Genomic DNA, 19,322 nt, shown 5'->3' with positions numbered 1-19,322 from the left:
TTGGTTAATTCCAGAATTCCCTAGTTGGATCAGTGGGAATTGTACATGTGGGTATATGGCTCTTGTTTCCAGCTGTTTCTAATTCTAATTGGAAAGCTCTGCTTTTCATTGGCACCTGTGGGCTCCGTGATCATGACCCAAACTATGCTAGTTGCTCTTGCCCCCTGTACATGCATGCATGCACGCGCGTGTACACACATACATATATACACGTGTGCACAGCCTATATAGGCTGTCATTGTTTCAAATACTACAATGGCATAAAGGTAGTTCTTCTGTAGTGTGTGTGTGTGTGTGTGTGTGTGTGTGTGTGTGTGTACACATACATATATATGCATGCATGCATACACGTGTATATATGTGTGTACACATGCACGTGTGTACGTACGTACACACACGCGCGCACACACACTACAGAAGAACTACATTTTTTATGCCACTGTAGTATTTAAACCTATAATGACATCCCAGCTCTGTGTGGGTTCTGTGACCAGATAAGTATCCATGCTGATCAAGGTGGATTGATTTAAAGCAGGAGATCTTGATTTAAATTATTGATTTCTATATTTGTATGTTTATAAAGAAGGGCTTACTGTTTTGCAGCCAGACATAGCCTTTTTTACCAAAGTGGGTATACCTTTTTCTTTCCAGGAGAATACATTTTTATTAAACAGCTTGGCATATGTTTATGTGGATATTTAACCCTTACTTTTTATTACAATAGCAAATAGTGAATGATTCATTCCAGTTTAGGTAACTTTTAAATGCAAAAAGTTTAAGTGAATTTCACGTTTTATTTCATATTATTTACATTTAAATAATTTAAAGAAATTATGATTAAAGTTTAGGCTGCAATCATCGTTATCATCATCTTTTTTTTTTATTGAACTGTAAACAGATTTACTTTTAAAAAGAAAAACTTGTGTTTTTTTTAAATAAATAACTTATCTACCCTGATGCATCTTTATTTTTCTTCTCCCCCGGGCATGTAAATCCAACTGCATTTCATTTTGCTTACAGCTATTAATAAATCGCTTTCAGCAATCTGACTTTCAAAACCCTCCTTCTGAGTTACTTTTAAGCTTTTGTGAACATCCGTTTTCACCTCCTGTTTTGAGAGCAATGCACTAGTGCACTGAAATCTAAGATTTTTAAACCAAATGGAGAATGCCCTGACCCCAAAGCCAGTATGTCTTGAGGTCCCCACAGTCCATAAATACCAGAGCAGTTTGAAATGCTAACAGTCTTCTCTTCCTTACTCAATTTGTAGCTTGCCCTGAGAGCTGGTAATGAAAAGGAAGAAGGGGAGACGGCTGACACTGTGGGCTGCTGCTCTCTCCGAGTAGAACATATTAAGTTGCATCCAGAGTTGGATGGTCAGGAATACGTGGTTGAGTTTGATTTCCTCGGAAAAGACTCCATCCGATACTACAACAAAGTCCCTGTTGAGAAGAGGGTAAGATATCTGCAATCATTCCCCTCCACACTGTACTACAGGGAAAAGAGGAGCTGGGTGGTAGAAACCAAATGTGTTGGTAGATATTAGACAAATGTGTAAGCAGAAAACAAATAGTTTATTTCCTAACCTTCCTTCTTGTGAAATGCTTTTTAAAGGGGTAAGGATGGTACCTGCCTTGTTCTGATTATGGACCAAATATGAAGGATGTAAACAGCTTTCTTCTTTTTCCTACCCTCTCACCACCTTGAGCTCTCAGCCATTGTGGTTGTATGCTCCCGTTGTGACTAGAAATGACTGTTTTAGAGTTGTTATATGGACATGCTGCCATATAACAACTAGTCATCAGCCTTGGCTTTTTGGCAGGTACTGTGAAGGTAGACTTCTTAGAGATGCTTTCATATCTACAACCCCAAAAGACAAACTTTCCCTAATATCATAAGTGGTCAATACTGAACTATACAGCTACTGGTATAACAGTAAATACATAGTTACGCCTTAAGAGGCAGTCCCTGGGTGACGTCTAAATATTCTGTGAGCCCTTGGTTTCATTTGCATTCACATCTGAATATGTTCCTCTACTGGTCTACATCCTGATCTTGGGTACTATGGAGAGCAGGTCCACTCCTAATAACCAGTATGTAAGGTTCTTACATGCTGCCTGAGGTCGTCGTCTTTGAGGCAAAGTTTGTTTGTTTCTTATCGGTTCATCTGTTCTATTCCTCAAATTGTGTGAATGAATCCAAAAATAAATCTGTGTCTATGTAATGCAAATGGAGGGGTTTAAAAAGTCCAGGAAGGTGCTCTGTATTTATGTGGGTGTAGCTGAGTTTAGAATCTGGCCCGCAAGGTATACACTTAGCACAGTGTGTAAAATACAGTGTATGCAATACTGTGGTAAATTTAATGTAAAAGAGCAGTAAATGTTGACCTTTTATAAAACTGTGGCCACTATATAAATGAATCGTTATTTAAAAGAAGAAAACAATTTTTTTTAATTGTTTAAAATGGTTGTTCCTCTTGGTGCATCTTCTCCAGAGTTTCCAGTAGGGAACTCCTTATTAAAGAAAACAGAAATCTTTGTATATTTGGTATCTTCTTATGAGAATGTGTTCTGATTAAAAAGCCTGGATGTTGAAGTTTCCAAGCTGCATAGGGCACTATTCACAGTCTTGGTGTAATCAAGGGAATTTACAAATGTGGGACAGTTGTGTGAAATATCTAGTAGGGCAAAGGGAGTGTGGTCACTTCTGGATGTCCTGGGCTGCTTATGTCTCTTATTTGGGCCTGTGCTGGCAAGTCTGTTTGTTTGTTTGGAGAATGGTCAGGGGCATACTTTTGGATATCAGACGTACTTGGCAAGTAACCTAGTTGCTTGTGATTGGGAGGGGGGAGTTCACTTCAGTGGCCAGTCAGCCCCTGATTTCTGCTATCAGGGAGTGAAGCATTAGACAAGCTTCTGGCATTGCCTTAATGTGCAGACAAGTATCTATTAGGAATGGGACAGGTCTTTTCACCTGCTCACCATGCAGCTTTTTAAAGATGGTGGGTTTCATACACTATCAAGCTGGGCTGGATTTGAACTGGTAACCTGGAAGTAAAAGCTTCCATATCCTGTTGCCAACCACCCAGTCTCCTTATTAAGAGCCCTCCATCCCTTTCCCCCTTCTTTCTTGTAGGTTTTTAAGAATCTTCAGCTGTTCATGGAGAATAAGCAGCCTGAGGATGACCTCTTTGACCGACTGAATGTAAGCACATAAATGGCATTTTGGAGATCCTTTAATCTAGCCCTAGCAATTGTTACTATGCTGTTAGAGAGAGTCTTAGAGTGAAGGCATTGCTGACAGCCAGCTGATTGCAAATGCCCTGCCACAGCAGAGGCCTTGATTTCATCTCTTTTTTTTTTTTTTAACCAGCTAGGCCTGTCATTGTGGCCCAGAAACAGTGGGTCATCTTTCCAGTAGGGGTGTGCCTATTACAATCTCTTTACAGAAACTGCCATTCAATGCCTTAGGACTTGGTACAGGAGCAGCCTGAGTGTTAGGTGGAGGGGAAGGATGCATGAGATAACAGCTTTCCTGTCTGCTCCAACCAAACGAGTTCAGATTAATAGGAACACAGTGAAGGTGCTGAGTGGGGTGAGATAGACCCACTCACACATTCTGGGGCCCAAAGTGTAAATGTGAAAGAAGAAATGTGACCTCTAGAATGAATGGTAACCAACCATCACTTACTGGTTTATAATCACTTTCTCCTTCCCAGCCTGTTAATTTAGATGTAAAGCCCAGTTCCACCCCAGGTCCTTGCCTGCTGTGCCACAGCATAGCCACCCTGTCCTCAGATTTAGATCTAGAAAGAGGGGGTTTCTTGTAACCCCCGGGGGTTACAAGAAACAATGGCCACAAGCTAGCAGAGAGCAGATTTAGATTGGACTTTAGGAAGAACTTCTTCACAGTTCGAGTGGCCAAGGTCTGGAACGGGCTCCCAAGGGAGGTGGTGCTCTCCCCTACCCTGGGGGTCTTCAAGAGGGGGTTAGATGAGTATCTAGCTGGGGTCATCTAGACCCAGCACTCTTTCCTGCTTACGCAGGGGGTCAGACTCGATCTATTGAGGTCCCTTCCGACCCTAACATCTATGAATCTATGAAAGTCCTAGCAAAATTCTAGGCATGGTTACCTGTCCTTGTCAGCAGGATTCCTGTTCCAGGAAGCAAGTCTTGTGTGTGCCTAGAAATTCACTACTCGACTTCCAGTTCAGTTCAGTAATGAGGCTAGTAAGGACACAAATGTTTTGCTGGATTCTGGTCATGATGCTGGACTGATTGAAGCCTCAACCTTTTTCTGCTTCCATAGACCAGTATCTTAAATAAACATCTTCAAGACCTTATGGAGGGACTGACAGCCAAGGTATTCCGTACTTACAATGCCTCCATCACGCTACAGCAGCAGCTAAAGGAGCTCACTACCCGTAAGTTCTGTTGTCTGGGACTGGCTCATTTGGAACTGTGATGACTGCAGTGTCCTGGATGGATCCCTTTTTTACCTTAGCTAATGCATGTGGGCACTTTTTTGATGTCTGGCACAAAGATCATTGTGGAGATGGAGAAGATACTTAAGATGAGGCCTACAAGTTAGAATTTCCCCTTTACTCTTCCCCAAAAACCTCTCTCCTCCTTTTGTCTTTAGAACCAGTTTGACCCAGCATGCATATTTAGATTAAAAGGGGGAAGTGTTTTTTGGGCTCCACGGGATCAGGTTCTGGTCCCCATTCTTGCGGCACTGAACAGCTTGAAAGAGAATTTCATCAGTTTTCCTAGGGATTCCCTTAGGATGGGTCAATACAGGTATTGTAGACTTAGTTATTCTAAACCTGTGGCACTCCCTTTGTACTTCTCCCAGTATAAGCAGCATGACTGGGCCTGTGGCTTGTACCGAAATTGACTGCCAAAACAGCCTTGTGGGTGCTCTTGCACTGGGAAGAAGCCCAGGGTTGGGGCAGTAGTAAACTGATGTATGATCAGCCACATGCACTCTGTCCCCAGCCTCTAGTTGTGCCCGTTGGAATGTACCTAGCCGCCAGGGCCCTGCAAATGTCTTGTCTTTTTATTTAACATTTTGGAAGTTACTCTTCGTGCAGGGAGCAGAGGTGTCCTTTAAAGCCCCACTTGTTCCAGCTGGGCACCTGCAAACTAACAAGCCAGCATTAGTATTTAACGTTTCTCTGGTGCCATTCATCAAAATGGTGTTGAAGATGAGGCCTGCGGGCTGTACCAGAGCCGCAGAACCACATCATGTGGCCCGTGCACCTTCTCTGGCCAGTCCAGGATGCAGGCTGCACATAAGGCTTGTTCAGGGCAGGCGCTGTATGCAGCAGAGGTCCCAGTGCAGGCACTACATGTGGAGCTGTCCAGGACCAGTCAGAGCAGGTGCTGGATCTGGTATGGTGGGGAGGGGCATGTTCCAAGGGGTCCACCACATGCCAGATCCAGGACCCACTCTGACCACTCCGGGATCTGTGGCATGTGGTGTCTGCCTCAAACTGGCTGGAGTGCACACTGTATGCAGCTCGTATCTGGGACTGGCCAAAATGGGTGTTGCAGGCTCTCAATCCAGCCTAACATACCTTCTGAGACAGGAAGACCCAGTCCCTTCTAGAAGAGTATGTATGTTGAAGCACATGAAAGTTAAGTGTCCTGTCCAATGTCTCACGTTGTCAAGAGCAAATCTAGTTCACAGACCCCTGTCCTCGCCACCAGACAGACCTCCCCACTCTCCATTGTTGGTGGTCTCCATTACAGTTATTCATGATTATAATGCATGAAGAAAAAAGCAAAATACACCTTTAATTCTTTGGTGCCAGCAGGCCAAGGCTTCCATTGAAGGAACTTGACCCAAAATGAATTAGTATTTGGAATACAAGTAAACTGGTACTTAGTGCTAAGTAGTTGAAATGCAATGCTGAGACTGGCACGGTAGAGAAGAATACAGATTACCTCAGTAGCGTCCTCAGTAGATATGAACTTGTTAAACCAGCAGAATGTGGCCGTGAATACTCAACCTTGCAGAGCTCCACTTCACCTGCTTTTAAACTTTTCCAGCGGATGATAACATCCCAGCAAAGATCCTTTCCTATAACCGTGCCAATAGAGCTGTTGCTATTCTATGTAACCACCAGAGGGCGCCACCGAAGACCTTTGAAAAATCCATGATGAATCTTCAGACCAAGGTAATGCCCAGTTTCCATTAAATTAAAAGTAGTGTTAGAAATACCTCTTCTTTGGGTCTTGGGTATCTTATTTCCTTTGGTCTGTGGAGAACCAGACTCCTTAGGTTGGGGCATTAATGCATCTATGTCTGAAACTAATCTGCTCTGGGAAGTGAATCTTTTTTCTTTTTTTTTTTTTTTTAAAGGAAATGTATAGTTACAAGTGCTTTTCTCCTTTCAGATAGAATACTATCAGGCACCTTTGCTCAGGGAGAAAACAAATCAGAATGCTTCCCATCCTCAAACTCTGAATTGCTCTGAGGACTTGCCATTGAGTTGACCTTGAAACCAGAGGTCTCTTGTCTCTGACTTGTAAAAGGAAATAAGTGCGGGTGTCTGGTCCCTCAGTGTGGCCTGTAGACCATTGTATCAGTTCAGCTTGTCTCCAATACACTTCTGACTTGACCTCTTCCTTTATAGATTTTCTGACAAAGGCGGTGAGGTTCAAATGTGGTTAAGTCTGTTCACATCCTGTCTTCAAAATAACCCTTACAATAAGATCTTCTGTTTTAGCACTGTAGTGTTTCCTTGCTTCCTTGATACTTAACCTGTTCTGCCCTCACCCCTGATTTTTACAACTGGGTTGAGCCTTCAACTTTGGAGTAGGTGGCATGTTTGAGAGTAGCAATTAAAGACTGGGAAGCTGTGAAACTCTAAATGTCACTGAATCCCAAGCAAAGGCTAAAACTGTCAGCCTAGTTGCAGTCCTCGGTATTTTTAGAAGGTTTAAAGAGCTTTCAATCTGTATAATTCAGGGTATAAACTGATTGTCATCTCTGCCCAAGAAGTTTTCCTCCATGGGATAACATGGTACCTCTAGGTGATCTGGTCTTAGTTTGCATCCAGCCTAGGGACTGACTGACCAAAAGGGCCCTGGATCAGCTATGCTTTGGCAAATCCCAGTGTACTTATCTACTGCGCTTTGCACCTGAGTGAGGGAGCTTCCAGAGGCTTTTCCCAGTTTGCTGCTGCTTGTTTTGAATTGCCCATCCTGATATTTCATAAGCAGCTTTTTTTTATCAAGTTAGTCTCTGTGTACAATGGATTTGTAAAGCTGGTGCCACTTTTTTCACCTGCCAAAAGTGGTAAGTGATTTTGAACATCTCAGGAGGGGTTTCTCTCTTTTTTTGGGTGGGGAATTGTTTGGTTTGGTTTAGTTTTGTTTTACTAGTGCTCAAATTAAGCCTAAGATAGGTTGACTTTCAAAGGAAAGGTGCCCAGAAAATCAGGCCCTTTTAAAGTGTCCTTAGTTTTTAAGGGGTGTAGGTTGTAGCCGTGTTGGTCTAAGGACATAGGCAGACAAGGTTTTTAAGCGCTCTTTGAACTTGTACATTTTTTTTTTTCCAAAAGCCGATTTGGTGGTTTGTTTTTTTTTCCCCAAGCTCTTCCATTATGGATGAGATGTCCCACTCTTGCATGTAAGCAAGCTGTTGGATTGTAGACTGCAGTGCAGCTGGTGAATCTGTCAAGAGCCTTTTCTAGTTCCCCAGGATGAGTGATCTCCACTTCCGCAATTATTCACACTTGTTCACATTCCTGCTGTCTGGGTTTTTGCCTCTCCTAGATTGATGCCAAGAAGGAACAGTTAGCTGATGCCAGGAGAGAACTGAAAAGCGCCAAAGCTGATGCCAAGGTCCGGAGGGATGAAAAGTCTAAAAAGTAAGGCTGGCTTCAGGGCCACAAAGAGGTGAAAAATGTCACATGGTGGCTTGTGGCATAGCCACTAGCCCAAAATGGGACTTCTCACTGCAGTGGTTCTTAAAATACCTCCAGGTTGGTGGACCTCAAAGAGTTTTGAGGGATCTAGTTTTCATTGTTCAACCCCATACATAGGGCTTTGTATTAAAAATAGCCTTCTAGCCATTTTTAGCCCCCACAAGTAACTCTGGAGGTCTCCTTAACTGAATATTAAGATGTTCCACCTTCATATATGGCCTTCAGATGCTTCCATGAGCCCACCATGCAGCTGCTTGCTTAATGACACACTGGTTGGCGATGCATTTAACCCTTCTTAGGCCACCATGTAATCTCCCTGCATCCTTTTTCCCTCTCCCTCCCCTGGTCCCTTGGTAACATTTGCCGTGCAGTGTGCATTCCTATTGACTCATGAGACGGCTAGATCTTACCTTCTAGTCCATTTAGAAGCTATGGAACAGTTTAGGGCCAAAGTGAAATACTGGCTAGGCATGTGCGTTTTACTGTGAGACAAGGCTCTACAGGCAGTGTAAGAATAGCCCTCTGTTAAATGAAGCTTGATACTGGTATTCTGACCTCATTCTCTATGCCTAAATAGTGTGTTATCTCCAGTCTTAGATCAGTTCCAATTCTTACTTACTCCTTTAATTTAAACTTGCCTTCTTGAGTATTACTAAATAGTTTAAGTTCCAGCCCTTGATTTCAGGTACTGGACTATTGAAAGCATGTGACTTCTCTCCCCAGACATGGCTGCACTTTGGTGTGGTTGAGCATCACTTGCACATAAGGATCCTAGAAAGAAGGGTGCATGTTGCCTGGGCCCCTTTGAATCACTGGTCAATAATGCTCCCCCAGAGGCATTGGCGAATGGTTCCCTGATTCCCTCCCTCTGTTACAGGACAGTGGAGAGCAAGAAGAAAGCTGTGCAGAGGGTTGAGGAGCAACTGATGAAGCTGGAGGTTCAGGCCACAGACAGGGAGGAGAACAAGCAGATTGCCTTGGGCACCTCCAAACTCAATTACCTGGATCCTCGGATCTCAGTTGCCTGGTAAGCTACTGTTCTGAAGGTGGAAGGTCTTGCACTACCTCAGGATCATTTTGAGCACATTATTCAAGTACTTTCTGATACTTCAGCCTCAGAGTCCTCTGCTGAATTTTAGACCAGTTGAGACGAAAGGCGTGTTCCACCAGGACCAGCAACATCTCTGGGATCTTGGGGAAAGTGACAGTTAAATAGATAACACCTACAAGGTTTTAATTGCCATCTCTTCCATGTCGGTGTCCTAACTTTCACTGGAGACAGAGGGTAGAGCCAAGCACACTGTGTACATTCTCTCCCTGCCCCGCCAACTCTGCAGCACATCTGTGGTCTCAGGGGTGACCTGTCATGTCGTTCTCCAAGCCTAAGCCATTCCTGAGCAGACGCTGCAACCATTCCAGCTCTGCGTGTGGAAGGAAGGCTTTTGGGGTTTTTCCTGGAAGCAAATCAAGATTTAGGTTATATTGTATTCAGCAGCTAGAGATTCTGCATGGGTGTTGGTGAATTGAATCTTTATGCTAGAAGTTCCTGGGGTAAAAATTACTGCTTGAAGTGGGCGGCTGGTCAAAGGGGTGGGAAAAATATGGCCCACAGCTCTATCTGGACCACCTGTTAATGCTGTCTGGCCCATGGCTGCCCCCTGTGGTGCTCTGCATGGAACCAAGGCCCACCCCAGGCAGCTTGTGTCCTGCACCCGCTCTGTGACACCAGCCCAGCCCCCATGAGAATGCACAGCTTCTCAGTGGAGCTGCTTCGGCTGCTGCTGCACCCACCCAGGCACTGCTTGGCTCCCTCTGCCTCCAGTGGCGGCAGCTGCTTCTCCTGCCCCTGCTGTGCCGCTTGCAGCAGCAGCAGCCATGGTGATATGTGCCAGGCACCACATGCCCAGCCAGGTCGGGGTGGGGAAGCTGCATCCAGGCAGCTCCTGCCCCAGCAAATGGAACTTCAGCTCTGAGCTGCTTTCCACCCACTCAGCTGCCTGGCACAATGACCATTACCTGCAGGCACTGAATGGGTGGAAGGTGGCTGGAGTGGTGCAGCAGGGGCTGAAAAAGGAGTTGCTGGAGGCAGAGGGAGCTGGGCAGCATCAACAACAGCCCCACCAGGAAGGGGCTGGGGCATTGTCATTGGTGGGCATGAGGCAGGTGTGGGCTGGAGTGTGGCACAAGCTGTCCTGAGCAGGAACGGGCAGGGCTCGGCCCCATGTAGAACGCGCACCTGCACTGCGCTGCCCTGCCTGGGTGAGCTCTGCTGTATGTGCCCTCTGCCTGCCCCACTTTTTCCTCTACCTCTGGCCACCTCTCAAGACTCAGCACATGGGCAGCCCACCCCTCTTTCACCCCCCCCACCCCCCACCCCCAAAATACAATACAAGAGTAAGACTTTATGTTGAGCTATTATGCAATCACCTCTATATACACTATTCAACCCAGGACAAAAACTATTTTTTTAAATTAAAATATGTTATAGTAGATGTTTGTTTTTTAGTATACGATTTGTTTTAAGTGGCCTGTCAGCCAAAATAATTGCCCACCACTGGTGTATCATGTCATTCCTCCAAGCCTGAGCCATTCCTGAGCAGATGCTGTAACCATGCCAGTTCTGCATATGTAAAGAAGGCTGTTGGGGTTTCTCCTGTGGGCAAGTAAAGATTAGGTCATGTTGTATTCAGGAGCTGGAGATTCTGCACTGATGCTGGTGAACTTAATCTTTTACACTGCCTCAAGCAATAGAGGTTCCTGAGGCAAAGGTTGCTGCTTGAGAAATGGGTGGCTGGTGGTAGCAGGAGATTTCCATTACTCTTTCATTGCACCTGTATAGGCAAGTTGAAAGCTCTTCAGCCTGAATGGCTCTTAACAAAGATCTCTATTAGCCATCCCCACTTCTGCTTAGCTTCAAGTACTCAGACAGTCCTGGAAATTGAATGTTACCCTTGTGAATTAAATCCATCCAAGAGGAATTACTCAGTTACATGGCTCTTCTTTGTGAGAGCTGAGAGTTGTCCTGTCATCTTAGTGTGGGTACTCTGACCTCTTTTCCTCCTGAATCTGGAATGTAGCTGGGAAAAGAGGCAAGTTAGCAAGAGATGGATTGGGAGTGGGGTGAAGGTTGGGAAGAACTAGCAGCAGATTGCAAGCTCCCTACATCTTCCTCTTTCTACCATATGTAACACAATGGAGGAGTCCTTGTCTGATCAGCAGCTGGTGGCTAATGACAGGTAACAACAAGCTGGGCTAGTTGGAGAGTGATGGGGCTAGTGACAGAGCTCTATGTATGGGGGGGAAAAGCTGCTTCCAACCCATTGTACTGGATATAAGGGAGTGCACAAAAGACCAGCTGCAGTATACAGTGGAGTACAGGGAGGGAGGAATCCCAGGAGAGCACTTGTGTGTGGATGAGCTGCTTGCTAACCTTTGTGTCTCCTTTTCTCTTCCAGGTGTAAGAAGTGGGGGATTCCTATAGAGAAGATATATAACAAAACCCAACGAGAGAAATTTGCCTGGGCTATTGACATGGCAGAGGAAGACTATGAGTTTTAACCTGTTTTTAATGAGCTGGATTTTATGGAAAAAGGGGGGATAGCCTGGTTTTAGGGAGATTGATAAACTGTGAGCCTTACTTGTCCTTATATTTTGGGGGAAGGGGTAAGGAGGGGCAAGTGAGCATCAGACAAAGAAACCAACATCTTTGAGAAAAGATAAACCTGGAAATATTATAAAGGAGCTGAGCCAGTTGTCCTATGGACAACTTATTTAAAAATGTTTCAGAGATCCAAATTCTAGCTGTATGGTTTGTGTGTTTTCTCTCGAGGCAGGGCAAGTGGATGGGGGATTTGTCAACCTTCCGCCAGGCAAATTCACCATTACACTGAAGAGCTTGGGAATCTTTAGCTACTGTATACAAAATCCAATTATATTGGTGCGTTTTTACAGTTAGGGTTTTGCAATAACTTCTATATTTTAATAGAAAAACGGACTCCTTCAACCCCTGCCCTCCCCCCACCCCACCCCATTTCAGGAATTTAACAAAAAAAATTAAAAACCCAACGCACCTGTTACAGCGGTCACTATCGTCATGGAAATATCCCCAATTTTTTTCATCAGTTTCACTCGATACAGTCGTGGCATTGGAACATGAATTAAAACCCTCCACATCAGTTCAGAGCAAAGCATGATGGGAAGATGCTTCCTGACTTGAGTGTTTCTTTTTTTAAATGTGAATTTTTATTTCTTTTAATTATTTTAAAATATTTAAACATTTTTTTCTTCTTGATCTTAAAGATCGTGTAGATTTGGGGGTGATGGCGTGGGAGGGTGGGAGGCAGAATGGGAGGGCAAATGGGGGGTGAGTGTGGAATTTTGAGGACAAATGAAATCAGTGACAAACAATTTCCCATCGTGCTTTGTTCTGAGCATGCTTCAACACTTCAAGAATATCCACTTTTTAGGTTTGACGGACTGTTGTACTTTCTCCCCCCCCTCCTCCCCCCCCTTTTTTCTAAGCCCCACTCCCCTCTTTTACTTGAAAGATTTTATTGTGTAAAAAGAAGTTTCACAGGTCAATAAATTTCGAGGGAAACAAGCATTGGTCCAAAAAGGAAAAAATAATCAAGATTTTAGGGCTTTTATTTTTTATTTTGTAATTGTGTAAAAAAATTTTAAAAAAATTAAAAAGCAGAATTTTAATGTGAAACCTTTTTTTGCTATAATCATTAGTTTTAGAGGCATTGTTAGCTTAGTGTGTGTGCGAAGGCCATTTCCTGCAGTCTTTCCTCAACAAGTATCTTCTATTTTTATCATGAATTCCCTTTTAATCAACTGTAGGTTATTTAAAATAAATTCCTACAACTTAACTGAACGCCATTGTCTGTGTCGTCTTTTGTCTGGTAGCAGTGTTTTATTGCAACGGGTGAGTCTGGGTTATATCACCCTCTGTTAGTGGTCACTGGATTCTGTGGTGCTTTCCACTGTGTCTGGGGGGGTTGGGGTTCTTTGCCCTGATATTTGCCTATGTTGCCTTTCTATGTTTCTTTGGTATAATGTCAGCTAAGCAGTCTTCAATTCTGCTGCACACTTTTGTGTAATGCAGTGGTTCTCAAACTGTTTGGATTCAAGGCACCCCTCATTGGACTTAAAGTACCTCTCCATAACTTCTGTGAATTGAATGGCACCCAACTTAAAAAATGAATTTATGCATTACTGCACTTACTTCCATGTAGAGGAGCCTGGCAGTGGGAATGGGGGGTCCAGGCAGGGACAAGCCTGAGCCTGTGCTTATTTGCTTACTTTATCTTCTAAGACCTTGCTTATTATCTCTTCACACCTTGACACCCTTCAAAAAATGTGGGACATCCTCACTGAGAGTCACTGGTATAGTAGATAGCTGAATTTTGATCCCAAAGGGAAAGGGGGGCTGATTTTGCAGTCATTATGCAGAACAGTTTGGTTCCATATAGATGAGGTGACAGGGGTAGAAGACCAAAAAAGCAGAGGTGTACTTATAGGGGACCATCACTTAATTTTAATAAGATCAACCCTTCTGGCTGCATCAAAGCCTTAGTAATGCTGCTGGTCAGACTGCCTCTCTCATTTTTACTTCTGCCAGGCAGGAGCCTGGGAACAGTTCCTAGGTCTCTACCTGAAGCTCAGAGTCTAGGGCCTTGTATTAGGGAGAGACGTACATTGCTTTTAAGCAGTTGATCTGCTGGATGCAAGGAGAAGGTGCTTCCTGCTTCTAGTTGTCTTCCCTCTCCAGTGCTGGCAGTGGGGCTGTGATAGACAGGGTGGTTTGAGGGTGGTGGCAAAGATGGGGAAGGAACAGTATGACAAAAACTGCCTTTTCTTTCTCCCACCACCATGTATTTGCATTTGGGGAAGGACTTGGGGGATTAAGACAATCTACTTGCTTATCTGACAAGCAGTGCAAGCTGACAAGTGGCTGTAATCAATAACACCGAGTCTGTAAGCATCCCTGAGCCCTCTGCAGTTGAATGCAGGCTAATTACACTGCAGCTTCTCTCCAACAGCTGCACAAAGGACTGACAGAAACCTCTGACGGAAACAACAGAGGTGACCGAATACAGGTGGAAAAAGCTGTAGTCAGCACACAATGCAGGGCTGTCAGTTGGGGATATGCTTTCAAGACCAGGGGCTGGACTTACGAGTGAGCTTTGCTGTACGAAGAGAGGAGGACTAATGAGCTGATGTAGCGGAGGGCGATGAGTTGTTAAATGGCAATGCAGCGTGGAGCAGCCATTAGGAGCTTAGCCTTGCAGCTGTAGATGCTAAAAACTGATTTGGTGGAAAAGGAGTCCACCAAAGCTGGCCAGCGCTCAGGAGGTTCCTCTGCTCTCGCAGCCCTCGGCTCCCGTCCATCTGTGTGCTCAGAACCTGCCAGCTTTGACTCGGACTCAGTGTGGGGAGTAAAGAGACAACTGAGGGTACAATTGGTCTGCACTGTTACTTGTCCCACCAGTGCACTCAGTCTGCCCTACTTCTCTTCCAGGCTTCAATAATTGATGGTCTCGGTCTGGTTCCCTCCTAATCAAGCAGGGAACAGCCCTCTCTGACCTTGGAAGAGAGCCTGAAGACACTGGCCTGCCCTTTGACCCTGCAGGTAGGGTTTTGCTATGTGCTGTAGCCTGACCTGCTGCTGTTGGCAGCAAAAGCACAGAAATAGTGAACAAGTTTCTGCTGGAATAGCCGCAAGAACTACTTGTGTGATGTGTGTTAGCGGAAGGGCTAACTGCGGCAGCTCTGTGCGGCTGTGTACCAGTAGATGAGAACAAGTGCTGCAGCCTAGCTGCTTGTTCTGTTCTTGCTGGCTAGTCTTCCCTCCATGTGCCTAAGTTTCTCCATCTGCTTCATAGTTCTCCTTTGGCCAAGATTGTGCCCAAGAGAGGGAATTAAGTCAGCAATGATCATCCCCTGCTGTGGGAAGGCAAGGGAGAATTGCAAGGGTTTCCCCAGGTAAAGTAATGCAGGCCCCTCCTGTATTGTGGGGGTATATGTTGTAGCCGTGTCATGGACTAAATATAGACATTGGATTTCTGACACATTTATAACCTGCCTGACATCTGACTCCCCAGGTACCTTTCCACTATTCATTCCCCTTCTCTCCCCCGCACCCAGCCTGTCTCTCACCCATTGATTCCTCAATCTACATCTTCATGACTACCTATCCTGTGTGCAGACCAGCCTCTTTACTTTTCATCCACCCAGGAAGAGCACACACCAACCAACTGCTGAAACTTCCTCAGCCTGACAAAGTGTTTTTGAACCCGAAAGCTTGCTTAACATTTTTTTTCCAACTATTTAAGTTGGTCTAATAAAAGATATCAGATTCACCCAGAGAACCGTGTCCTCCTGTATTGTGACATTTGCATTCCAAGGGAGGCCTGGGGTGGGGCAGGGATTCAGCTGGGGGTCCATCCAGGAACGGTGCAGTCTCCAGGAGAGAATAAGGTGGCTTTTGAGCTATCTATTGGGCTATGACCTTACCCCCTGTCCACTGTGAAGACGAACCTTTCCTGTGGACCAGACAGTTCTCTGCAGCGCTGCATTTGTTCAACTACTGTGGGAATAACTGCATTTTCAGACTCCAGGAGGCAGGGCATAAACAACTTCAAGGTCTGGCACATTCTAGAAGGAATAGCTTTGCTATCAGATCTGCTTTATATCCTAAAGCTGCTGTGAGAACCAGCCTTCCCATCTGAATTATTCTTTATTGGCTTTTAAGAAAAACTTTGTTACTGCTGGGTCTTGGGGTTTTTGTAGGTAGCTGCAGCAATCTGATTCTTCCAGCTTACCCAAACAGCTTCCTGTTAAGCGTGCAGCACAAAAATGCTGATGTAATGGGAAAAGACTGTATAGCTGTCCTTTACCTTCACAGCCGGTTTACGTTTAAAACAAGGCAGACTGGTTAAAAACATTCTGTTTATACGGCCTCCTATCCTATAATTGAGAGCTCAGGGCTGAATTAGTCTCTTGTGTTTTAAGATTACAGAGCAGAAAACTATCAAATGCCTCATATTCCAGGGAAACAGCATTCCTCACCAGGGACTCCCTCCTCCTTTGTCTGCATCTGAAACAAGCAGGAAATAAAACGCCCCAAGGCCTCTCCCTCACTAAATGTGATCCATAACGTGGTTGGAGCTGCCAAGAAAGAACGCGAGGGATTGTGTTCTGCGAAGAAATCATTTAAAGGGATATGAGCACATAAGCTTGACAAGATTTGGGCCTAACTAAACTTATCTCATAGGGAAATGTACTTTCAGTGCTGATACCTGTGACCTTCACCGGTTGCATGTGCTCCTGCTGAACTTGCTGGCAAAGCTGCACACAGATGTAGAAAATAAGCACTGAGCTTTGGCTCATTTGAGAATCAAGTGAAGAAAGCCCTTTACTGCCATAAAGGAAAGTACAAAATTGTTAGGGAGGATGGGAGGAGACTTTATTCTTAAACCTGTAAAAAAAAAAAAAAATGAGAAATAACCAGGAGCTTGTGATTAGGACATAATGCTCTTAACAAGAAAAGTGGGTGTGGAAGGGAGCATTCAGGTCACGCTATTCAATTCCCTGTGATCCCAGGCAACTATTTGGAAAACAGACTAGTAACTGGTGTCTTCAAAGCATTTATAAATACTGTTGCATCCACACCTGTGCTGTGATAACACAATTACCTCTATTTCAGAGATGAAGAAACTATAGACTGTGGTTAGAGGTTCATAAGAGCTCTGTTTCCACTTGGATGTGCTCAGCATATTGATTTCTGATGCATCTGTCCCATACATCTGACAATCAGTGTCTGTTGCACTGGGTTCCTAGAAGTTGAGTCCTGAAACCATGATCTGTTCTCAAGACCTTGAATCCAGTCTCACATACTGAGCACTTGAAATTGTCTTATTGGACTGGATCCAAAGCCCATTGGAGTCAATGAAGTCTCACTGGGGTTTGCATTGGGCCCAAAGAGGTTTATTAGCTTTGCCTCTTGTAGTTAAAGCATTCCCTAGTTTGCAAATCTTGTCACTTAGTGTTTCTCAGTGGAGTTGTTCATTATTGAGTCCTGAGGCACTTAGAGTGGGAAGGTGTTTCCATTTTCAAATTGTGAACAGGTGAACACAGGAAACAATGGACGTAGCTCGTCTTGGAGAAAGCAGCTTGCAGTTTCTCAGACCTAGGCCTCCTGCTTTCCCAAGGACATTTATCTTGTACTACGTGCTGGGGGTAGAGACAGTGGGGACTCTCAGTTGAGGGTGGGAGGGGGACAGTCATGTCCAAAATTCTTAAAGGACCATGAGCCCAGCCAAGAGTCCCTTAAGAGTTTTATAAAGGCTCCTGCATGGTATAAAATGGTTCACATGGGGCCTGATTTCTGCCTAGCACTGTCAATTGGCCAGCTGTGGTAAACCAGGATCAGTGCTGCAATCCTGCATCATTTTCTATGAGTAATAAGATTTTAGCCAGGACTAGAAGCCCGTGGAGCCGGGACCCCAGAAGTTCTAGTCTTCTGGTCGTCCTGTCAGGATGGGTGCAGAGAGCACTTGATTGGCTATCTTCCCTAGTCTGTCTATCCCCAAGGGCTGTTGCAGGAAGCAAGCAGAGCTTTTCCTTCATGCCTTCCATTAACAGTGGAAAGAGGGGGAGCAGACAAAGTTGCTGAATCCCATCTACCCGATGCAGCTGCTGATAGTACCTCCGTCTCTGCCTCAGAGGTTCCAGATCAAAAGCTGAAGAAGACATCAGGAGGCACCAATGCCCTTTGAACCTCAGTCCCAGCTTCCAAGGAGTGCAAAGGGGTCTCACTTGCTTTCTGGATGGTTACGGGAGGGCACAACATGGAGGGAACAGCAGCTGCATTGGACTGAAGCTCAAAAACCTGGCAAGCCAGGGCACCTGGTTAACACCAAGAGAAATGGTGCATCTGGTGCCTTCAAACAGAGCAAAATATCCAACAGGAAAATACCCAGAGAAAAAGGGTGGCGATTTAAGCCAAAGAAGTCTATTGCCAAGGAGCCTAGACAGGCTGGGTCTGAGAAAAAGCCAAAAGAAAGCCAAAAAGCCAGCTATGACTGAGACCAAACCTGCCAAGGCCAAGAAGGCAGTGAAGAAATCAGATAAAGCCAAAGCAATGAAGTAGTGTGGGCTATTATGTCCATGCCCATGCTACCCCCAACTTAAGCAGCTGATTCTCAAGAAGCAAACCGATTCAAATGTGATGCCTATTGTACCAGTAACTCCAGTCCTTCCTCCCTTTTCCTTCCTGTGAACAGTGGGTTACTGTTTGCTCTCACTAACACCACATCTGGGAAGGAGAAGAAAGATGAGTCCTCAGGAACTGCAAGAAGTAAAAAAATTAATTGCTGGGCTGGGGAATGGGCAGATGTGGACTCGGAGTATATTGATTTATACTTTGGGAGGCTGGGAAGAATCTGGGAGTTCTGCATCGCTGGGCACCTAGTGAGAGCTTCTGTAGTTAAAAGGTAGGTCAGAATCATGTTCCTCAATAAATAGGGGCGTTGGTGGAGTTCTGCAGGGCTCGGTTCTTGGACTGATACTCTTCAATGTCTTCATCAGCGACTTGGACGAGGGAGTGAAGTGCACTCTGTCCAAGTTTGCAGATGACACAAAGCTATGGGGAGAAGTGGACACACCGGAGGGCAGGGAACAACTACAAGCAGACCTGGACAGGTTGGACAAGTGGGCAGAAAACAACAGAATGCAGTTCAACGAGAAATGCAAAGTGCTGCATCTAGGGAGGAAAAATGTCCAGCACACCTACTGCCTAGGAAATGACCTGCTGGGTGGCACGGAAGTGGAAAGGGATCTTGGAGTCCTAGTGGACTCCAAGATGAACATGAGTCGTCAGTGTGACAAAGTCATCAGAAAAGCTAATGGCACTTTATCGTGCATCAGCAGATGCATGACGAACAGATCCAAGGAGGTGATACTTCCCCTCTATCGGGCGCTGGTCAGACTGCAGTTGGAGTACTGCGTGCAGTTTTGGATGCCACACTTTAAGAGGGATGTAGATAACCTGGAGAGGGTCCAGAGAAGGGCCACTCGTATGGTTAAGGGCTTGCAGGCCAAGACCTATGAGGAGAGACTGGGGCACCTGGACCTCTTCAGCCTCTGCAAGAGAAGGTTGAGAGGCGACCTTGTGGCTGCCTATAAGTTCATCATGGGGGCACAGAAGGGAATTGGTGAGGCTTTACTCACCAAGGCTCCCCTGGGAGTTACAAGAAATAATGGCCACAAGCTAGCAGAGAGCAGATTTAGACTAGACATTAGGAAGAACTTCTTCACAGTTCGAGTGGCCAAGGTCTGGAACGGGTTCCCAAGGGTGGTGGTGCTCTCCCCTACCCTGGGG

At 45.2% G+C, this 19,322-nt stretch overlaps 1 protein-coding gene across 3 annotated transcripts in view; it reads left to right on the top strand.

Moving 5' to 3' along the window:
• TOP1 (DNA topoisomerase I) overlaps positions 1-12,812 on the top strand; it is a 94,178-nt gene extending 81,366 nt beyond the window's left edge. For all 3 annotated transcript variants that reach the window (XM_014609689.3, XM_014609690.3, XM_006275843.4), the window contains 7 exons: positions 1,271-1,456; positions 3,136-3,204; positions 4,309-4,423; positions 6,054-6,181; positions 7,785-7,879; positions 8,814-8,963; positions 11,392-12,812. In XM_014609689.3, coding sequence (XP_014465175.1) covers positions 1,271-1,456; positions 3,136-3,204; positions 4,309-4,423; positions 6,054-6,181; positions 7,785-7,879; positions 8,814-8,963; positions 11,392-11,494 — 846 coding nt within the window. In that variant the 3' untranslated portion in view covers positions 11,495-12,812. The remainder of the gene's footprint in view (positions 1-1,270; positions 1,457-3,135; positions 3,205-4,308; positions 4,424-6,053; positions 6,182-7,784; positions 7,880-8,813; positions 8,964-11,391) is intronic.
• The last annotated feature ends 6,510 nt before the right edge of the window (positions 12,813-19,322 follow it).

The sequence above is a fragment of the Alligator mississippiensis genome, chromosome 9, assembly GCF_030867095.1.
Source record: "Alligator mississippiensis isolate rAllMis1 chromosome 9, rAllMis1, whole genome shotgun sequence".
Taxonomy (NCBI): Eukaryota; Metazoa; Chordata; order Crocodylia; family Alligatoridae; genus Alligator; species Alligator mississippiensis.
The sequence above is the reverse complement of the archived record's forward strand: the minus strand, read 5'-3'. Positions and strand labels throughout refer to the sequence as shown.